This window comes from Aulonocara stuartgranti, assembly GCF_965226115.1.
Source record: "Aulonocara stuartgranti genome assembly, chromosome: 6".
NCBI lineage: Eukaryota > Metazoa > Chordata > Actinopteri > Cichliformes > Cichlidae > Aulonocara > Aulonocara stuartgranti.
The window spans coordinates 25,543,693-25,552,183 of record NC_138944.1 but is presented as its reverse complement, the minus strand read 5'-3'; the positions used below and the strand labels follow the sequence as shown (position 1 = coordinate 25,552,183).

Genomic DNA, 8,491 nt, shown 5'->3' with positions numbered 1-8,491 from the left:
TTGGTTCTCCTGTGACTTCCCTTTATTTGTTGTCACTGTGGACATCTGTGGTGAAGTAAACAAATTCAAGTTGCTTCCCTTAATGGTAAGCTGTTACACTGAGAGGGTTTAATGCACACTGGTCTGCCAGTTTGAGGTCATAATAATGAGGGAGGAAAGCACTTACACTGGAGATCAAACTAGGAGGTTTAAATGTTTAATGGGGCTTTCATGGAGGCACAACAGATGCAGTAGTCCAAAGTAAAACTTTTATGCTCACACAATGAAGAAAACTGTGATCACGGCTATTGTTAACACTCAAAATAACTACATGTCTCTGTGTGTTTGTGTGTTAAATGAACAAAACAAAAAAAAGCCTCATAAAAGAGTTGCATTGACCACAATGCCCATTTTCAAGTAAACGATGTTTAAGAGCAGCAGATTTAAAAAAAAAAAAAAAATCTTTATTCTGAATCAGTACATGGTCTAACCTTCTCACTTGTCTGACATTCTCCAGGGAAGTTGAATAAGTGGAAATGGGGGGGGGGGGGGGGGGGGGGGAGTATCTTCAAGAAAATACTTTGGAGCACGAACACCCATACAGTGTGTCAGAGAGCCAAGCACCATTCACATGTCTGTAGGTATTAAAACTGAGGACATGTTCGGGAGAATTGTGTGCAGTTGGAGGAAAACGGAATAGCAGTTTTGCTTTTTTATGAGAAAAATAAAATCTGAAAAATAAAATCTGAAAAAAAAAACCCCAAAGAATTGTGGAAGTTTTTTAAAAGACTTGAAGACTTTAATTCTTTAAGGAAGCTAAAATTTAATATCTATAGATAGATAGATAGATGGATGGATGGATGGATGTTTGGATCATCAGTCGGTCAAACTGAAACTGGAGCACAAACTTCTTGGAAGCCTGCACAGCACCCCAGAACATTTGTCATACAATTTCAGGAAAATTGCTCCAGAAAGGACAAATTCACTCTGGAAATCCAATTAGCTAAGGTGAAGTCTGTCAGACACAATGTATAATTTTAATGCATTCATTCACTGGAGTGTGTTAACCATAAAAAAAGTGGGGGTGGATTGGGCATGTTGTATAAAGTAGTTTTAACAGTGGCCTCAAGTAGAGTAGAAAAGCATTCACTTCCGCTTATCCTTTTCGGGGGTGTGTTGGAGACTGACTAGCTGTCTAACGACGAGAGGCAGGACAGGACAGGCCGCCATCTGTCCAAGGGCTAACCCATAGACAGAGACAACCATTCACGCTCACATTCCCGCATTGACACCTATGGGCAATTTAGTGTTTCCAATGAACTTATCTCCACATGGTGGAATTGAACTCAGGCCCTTCTTGCTGTGGGGCAACAGTGCAAAAGAATAGTGGGGCAGCAAGGTGGCACGGTGCTACCCGAGTAGAAAAGCGCTAGAACTCAATTAAATTTTATTTATATAGCGCCAAATCACAACAGCATTCGCTTTAAGATGCTTTATCCTGTAAATAAAGACCATACAATAATATAGAGAATACAGAGAAAACCTTAAAAATCAAAGACCACCTTTCAGCAAGCGCTTGGCGACAGTGGGAAGGGAAAACTCCTTAGCAAGAAACCTCCGGCAGAACCAGGCTCGGTGGGGGTGGGCATCTGCCGTGACCACCGTTGTGTAGGTAAATAAATTACCTCACATTATAAGAGCTTAACTACGGTCATTTGATACTTTTTTTACTATTATTGTTTTTATTATTTATCCTGTTGCTGTAACACAGAAAAGTATGTTGCAGGATCAATCTATGTGTTCAAAGAGCTTCTCAAAGTTATTTTTTTATTTGCTTCTCGCTTGTTTGCATCACGTTAAAACACTTTTAGGTCATATGAAACACAATCCAGCCCGTAGTGTCACTGAATTGCTATTAGTCATCATACGGGGGCAGTAATATACCCGATAGTGGGCTATAGTTAAAATTAGCCCTGAGAGCCAACCGTAGAAGAAGAAAAGGGGGCGCGAAGCTCCAAGGCGGAGGAGGCGAAGAAGGAGGAGGAGGAGGAGGAGGAGGAGGTGGGAATCGATGCAAAAGCAGTCTGCAAACATTTGCAGCACAATGGGTCGCAGCGAGGAGCTCAGTGAGTTTCAGCGGGGCACCGTGGTGGGATGCTACCTGTGCAAGAAGTCCGTCCGTGAGATCTCGGCGATGTTAAACCTGCCCCGGTCCACTGTCAGCGCCGTGATTTTAAAGTGGAAGCGTGGAGGAATAACGACGGCACTGCCCCGGAGCGGCCGACCGCACAAGCTGAAAGAGGAGGATCGCCAAGTGCTGGAGAGAGTGGCGCTGGAGAAGTGTTTGCCCTCCATAAAAGCGCTCACCGCCGAGTTTCAGAGCGCATCCGGAGCCAGCGTGAGCTCCACCACGGTGCGCAGGGAGCTTCATGAGATGGGTTTCCGAGGCCGTGTGTCTTCATACGGCAAGCCCAAAGGTGCGTCCACCGGGAGGCCTGGAGAATGAGGAATGCAGCAGCTGCATATACATACGAGTGTAATATGTAGTGTCCGCATACTTTTGCCATTTCCCCTGATTATCCTCCTGCATGTGATTGCTGAGCGTCCATGCGTTTTGTCTGTTTACCTGGCTCCTGGGTGCAGCGATTTAGGGTTATACCGTTGAGAACGTGGGTGATGGTGATGATGATGATGGTGGTGGTGGTGTGTTCAAAGTACACCCACCTGAATCATAAACTTAGCAAAAGCACAACATTCAAGCAGAATAGGAAATTAAAGTTAAGTCTGATTCCACAATTTCTTTGGTTTAATGTTGCTTCACATGGATGGAGTAAGGAGTGACCTGAAGCCAAAATACTCCCTGACACCTGTAGGTAGTATTACATAGCTGAGTTTATAGTTGTAGTTTGTGGTAGTTGTAATAAAGAGAGCTGTGTCATCTACTAAATGGATCACGTAGGAGAATCCTGTGAAAGGTGGGGAAGTTGAGTCAAACCGAGCGTTTTCTTCATTAATCCTTAAAACTTTAGATTTTTAACAGCAAAGATTTTCTTTACAGATGCAGCAAATCTGTCGATTCTTATATTAGAGGAGCACACACCATAAGGAAAATCAGTTGCAAAGAAAGACCGTGTACCCTGCTGACACTGCGGCATTTCTTTCATGCCAGGAGTGCCGAAGGTGGCAAAGAAGCAGGTGGACGTGTCCCGCCTGGACCTACGTATTGGACGTGTAGTCACGGCCCAGCAGATTCCAGACACTGACGGGCTGTTCGTGGAGCAGATCGATGTGGGAGAGGCTTTTCCCAGGACGGTGGTCAGTGAACTGTCTCAGCACGTACCTGTGGAGCAGGTAAATATCAAGTATTAATCTAGTGTTGTTTATTTCAAGATAAAACTGTTTACCGGTCATCAATGTTTTAGATGACTGAATAATCTACTTTTTTTTGTTTCCCTGAAGCCTGTGTGATATATTCAGACTGCTCATTTTATCGAAGTAACAGCCCAAAGCACAAAGATACTGACAGTGTAACAATATCTTTTGAATTGTTACACTCTACACACTCACTTTGTTAGGTACACCTGTTCAGCTGCTGGTTAACAGAAATTGTAATTAATCAGCCAATCACATGGCAGCAAGTTGTTGCATTTATCCATGCAGACATGGTCATGACCACCTGCTGAAGTTCAAACTGAGCATTAAAATAATGGGGAAAAAAGTGACGTAAACACCACAGCGTCCATGCTTTTGTGATCACAGTGTACTCCTCTTCGGATGGATGCTCCCAGCAGGATAACACACCATGACACAAAGCTCAGATTATCTCAAACCTGATATTATCTTGAACATGACAGTGAGTTCACTGTACTCAAATGGCCTCTGCAGTCACCAGCACTAGCAAGGTGTACTTAAGAAGTGGCCGGTGACTGTAGTTTAAGCTGCCCTATTGAGCCGATTCCCTCTGAGGGACGACAGTGTAAACTAAACTGAAAGTAGGATTTGTCTTCTTTTTTTTTTACTTACAAATTTAGGAAGACTCCACACCTGAATAAGTGACAGGTGCATAGTGGGAAAGGTCTTTGTGAAGAAAAAAACACATTTTCTGGCTTACAGGTACTGAGAAAACTGTACCTGACGAAGGTCGCGTAGACCGGACCATTAAAAATAATGGTAAGCGGGAAGGTCTGTGAAGGTTATACTTTTTTTTTCCACCTTAAAATTGTGATTTAGTATTTTTGTCTACATGAACATCAGTGTGTTATTTTAATGGCTGAGGTGGGCAAACTGAATATTCTGGCTGTAACCGCCTCTGTTCTTCTGGAATGAGGGTCATTTCACTGGTCTTAGTGGAAAAGGCCTGGCTCCCAGTTTGTGTCCCGTAAATGCTGGACAGATTTCAGGTCAGGGTACTTTGTGGTCAAGTAACAAAAGCCATCACTTAACTGTCTTATATTTAGAGGAACACTGTCATCTAACATATCACTGTATGGTAGTTTTGTTTGGTTGGGGTTTTTTGTAAGTACCAGGACATGTCCAACTATTCCGTTATTCAAATTAGGGTTAAGATTTAACACCTCGATGTCAATCTTCCGTTTGTTTTTGAACGCCTCTATGTAGTATCCTTTATTTTATTTTAGAGATGGAATGCTTGAAGCTCAGAGCCTTGAAGGAGGAAGATCTGTGTAACTGTGAACAGTAACAGCCCAAAACACTATTATGTTTACGTTGTTATAAATTAGTATACTGTGTACACTCACAAAAAATAATAACAAAGGTTTTAAAAGGTGATTAAAAATAATAGCATTAAAAAAAATCCTCAAATTGCTGACAGTGGTAATGTTTTCTAATACTGCCACCAGAAAGACAAGCATAGTCTTTTGAAGTGTTCTTTAGGCTGATTTTAAACAACTAAAGTCACCAGTATGGCTAAAATATCACGATCGCCTCTTAGGATTTTTGATCCCAAGTGCCTAACTTTGCTGCACCAGTTCTGGGAAGGACATTCCAGCTTTTCACACCTCTGCAAAGCACTGGCCAAAAGCACTGACATTATTCTTCAACATCAAGCATTCGTCATCTCATTGAGAGTTCTTGATTAGAAAATCAATTAGACTGAACACCGAGTGAGAATTTGATTCCAATAATACCGTCCTATTTGATTTCGGATGTTTGTTTGTTTTTCCCATCAACTTTACCGTCATTTGCTGTTCTCGCTTGAACATGTGGACTCTCCTGCCCTTCGTGCAGATGCAGAATCGTATGGTGGTCCTGCTGTGTAACGAGAGGCCAGTGGAGACGAGAGGAATTGTGAACCAGGCCATGCTCATGTGTGCCTCGTCACAAGACAAGCTGGAAATCCTTGATCCTCCAAACGGAGCGATACCAGGGGATAGAGTGACTTTCCAGGGATTCCCAGGTACTACAGCCTCACTGCTGTAGCTTCCTGCTAAACCTATTCTCAGCCAAATAGTCATAATAGATGTGCGCTCAGCAGATAGTGCTGATCACACGCCTCATTATTTTCCTCTTTTCATCAGTGTTATGGAGCCTCAGTATTTAGACTGTGAGTACTGCACTACTTTAACACGACACACAAACACAAGTTTCCTCCAACTCTGCGAGGCACCTTTGGTGAGAATCGGACTGCAGGCTGAGAGCAGACATCATTCCCAAACTTCACCGTTGGCTCTTCTGAGCTTTTGTGGTTGGATGCATGCAAATCCCTGTAGCCATTTTCCATGAGGATGCTGTTAACAGCAAACCTCCTGGAATCACAAACCCTGCAAGTGTCGAGGTTTACTGAAGTACACAGGGGATTCTAATTTCTCACAATGATGTCTTTGTTGCAGGGGAGCCCGATAAAGAGCTGAACCCCAAACAGAAGGTGTGGGAGCAGGTTCAGCCAGACCTGCGCACAGACGGCCAGTGCGTCGCAACCTACAAAGGAGCTGCCTTTGAAGTAGCTGGAAAGGGAGTTTGCAAAGCCCAAACCATGTCTGACTGTGAGATTAAGTAAATGATCAGTTCTCTGCAGCCTTGCGGGATCCAAGAAATTGCGGAAAAGGATTCCCAGAATAGTGGAGACTGTTATTTTAACGCCCACTGTCTGGGGGGACATGTCCAGAAAACAAAATCACACAGGTGTGATGCTGGGTGGTCACGTAGTTTTTGCTATAAAGCAAGTGAAATAATTGCGAGGTACCCGATGTTGGATGGACTTGAGATTTACTTAAATTACTTTTTCTTTTTTTTTTAACAGAAAAAAAAATGTAGTTTTGAATTTGGCCAACTGAGGGCACTAGCATACCCCATCACAATGTGCAATATGTGTCTTGGTGGTTTGTTCACATGAGAGCATTCACCACACAGGCTGCCTCAGCGTAGTGAAAAGAAAAGGGGAAAATCCTTTTTTTTTTTTTTTTTTTTTTTTATTCTGGGAACTCTTTGTTAAAATGTTGTTTTCCGTTAAGACATTTAAAGTGTTTTCATTTTCATTTAACAAGGCATGAAACTGTTCAGAAGTCCCGTTTGAGAAACGGGAGATTGACTGATCTCGTTGGGGGTTTTTTTGTTTTTTGTTTTTTTTTTCATTGATGAGTGAGAATGAACCGAAAATCAATCCATCATGAAACAGACTTTCCACTGACTCCTACATGTTGTTTAGCAATCAACAAAGTCTGTGATTTTTGCTTCTGTTAATCCAGGAAGTGTTATCTTAAATGGAAAAAAAATCAATCTTTGGTTTTTCAGTGGCTTCCTGAAATATCAAACAAATACTTCAAAGTCTTTTGATTTGAATGTAAAAGTGTTTTAAACTGTCTTCAAGTTTTGTATGCTGTTTGCTTTGCTCTTGTGTTTCCCTGGTGGATTGTTGTCCATAAGAGCAGCTCTGGCTGTGAGCGGAGAAGCCCCGCCCACCCTGCTGATCGGATGTTTTGTTTGCAAGGGTCAGCCAATCGGAAGACACCTGGCTTAAAGGGAGGGGAAGGGGTTGAAAGGGAAAAAATGTGTTTTTGAACTCTGCCATGCTTCAGATCGTGACTTGGTCTTTGTTTTGAAACAGTGCGCCAAGCTGTTGAGGAGGCTGCTAAAAAAAAGTGTAAGACAAACACGCAAAGTATATCTTCCTTTATTATAAAGGAGAACTTAAAACTATGGGCCGAGAATGGGGATGTGATTGATGTGATTCAGGAACCAAGAAGTGGAACAAAATGTCCAAGACGCCATGTCCCAGGTCTTTGTTTGACAGTGCAGAGCACAAAGGGAATAGTGTGATTCTCTAGAAACAAAAAAGAAAATGTTACTCACTACTTCAGCACAACATGACAAAGAACCAATGTTTATAATGCGGTCAACAGCATGGAGGGGGAGTGTTGACTAATGCTAGAGAATGACATTAATAAAAACCATTTTAATATCTGAAAAGGTTATGGAGTGTTATGAATGTCACGTCACCCCACCCACCTCCACCTACAGTGCAATCTCTTCATGGACTAACCCACGGGGTAACCCAGAGTGGAGGTACTGTACAGGTTCATGACTGAGATGACACGGTCCTGCAACCACACAGCCCGTCGACGCGACGCGGTTTGCTGGAGGGGAAAGTTAGCAAACGCGTACCTGAAACCAGGTTTCCCCGAGCTGAGTGAACCTGCGAGTAAAATACATTTCCACTGCCTTCGGTGGCCTGCTTTTTGAGGCCACAAACTGCACTGAGAACAACAAACCCTTACTTTACAGAAGAGTCAGTCTCACAGTGTTTGGGGTTATTCTTATTCTCACCATTGTTGCTCTTTTACATTATTGTGTTCCATTTCCAGTCATAAATATTGGGAAATTTGCTAAAGATTGGATGAACAGGCAAAGTTGGCAATTGTCCTAAAAGCATAAGCTGCTTTAGGAAGGGGCTCTGAAAGCCTGCAGCTTATTGGCCAAGGTAAAAACGCTTAGGCAACTCATGAACTTTTAATTAATGTTGTGGTCCTGATTAAAAAGAAGAAACCGCTTGATAAATGCAATCAAATTATTTTAATTAACACAATTAAGAAGCTTAAAGTTTCGAAAGATCACCAGAAAGCTTTCTTTTCTTTTCGTTGCAGTTTTAAATCGGCAGTCAGGTTCAGGAAAAAATAAGTTTGCTCAGTTCAAGCGGGTAAACCACATCTTAGAGAGACTGTCAGAAAATGAGCTCAAACTTGCACGCAGACCGGGTTTGTTCTCAGAAACTTATGTAAACCCAGCGTGGTGTCTGAACTGATTTATGCTCTATTAAAATGGATTTTTATACCACAAAGCCGGATTTGTTGTGCTGTGTTCGACTGGCAAATTGTCAACTCCATGAACCAGATGCACATGTCTGATAAATAAATACATGGGGACGGGGATAAGGTCTAATGTTGTCATGCAGGTTCTCTCTGAATAGCTGGATTGTTCCTTCTGCTTGTGTTGATTTGGATATTTAACCATTTATCAAATAACAAAACTATTTTTTGTTTTATTTTTTGTTCGGGGT

General features: G+C 42.2%; 1 protein-coding gene across 2 annotated transcripts; it reads left to right on the top strand.

The window, feature by feature from the left end:
• Positions 1-459: 459 nt before the first annotated feature.
• On the top strand, positions 460-8,200 carry LOC309709227 (aminoacyl tRNA synthase complex-interacting multifunctional protein 1-like). 2 transcript variants are annotated; one of them, XM_082537785.1, is made up of 5 exons: positions 460-2,456; positions 3,149-3,330; positions 5,227-5,395; positions 5,517-5,542; positions 5,829-5,902. In XM_082537785.1, the coding sequence occupies exons 1-4, from the start codon at positions 2,051-2,053 to the stop codon at positions 5,537-5,539; spliced, it is 780 nt and encodes a 259-aa protein (XP_082393911.1). In that variant the 5' UTR covers positions 460-2,050; the 3' UTR covers positions 5,540-5,542; positions 5,829-5,902. The 2 variants fall into 2 exon arrangements, with proteins under 2 accessions (XP_082393911.1, XP_082393910.1); XM_082537784.1 differs by lacking the exon at positions 5,517-5,542 and having other exon boundaries at positions 461-2,456; positions 5,829-8,200.
• Positions 8,201-8,491: the final 291 nt, after the last annotated feature.

What these genes read in the sequence shown, in the direction of transcription:
- LOC309709227 (XM_082537784.1), top strand. Translation starts at nt 2,051, where the DNA reads ATGCAAAAGCAGTCTGCAAACATTTGCAGCACAATGGGTCGCAGCGAG. An exon ending in AGCACGTACCTGTGGAGCAG is followed by an intron (nt 3,331 to 5,226) that starts GTAAATATCAAG and finishes CCCTTCGTGCAG; the next exon opens with ATGCAGAATCGTATGGTGGT. An exon ending in GACTTTCCAGGGATTCCCAG is followed by an intron (nt 5,396 to 5,828) that starts GTACTACAGCCT and finishes TCTTTGTTGCAG; the next exon opens with GGGAGCCCGATAAAGAGCTG.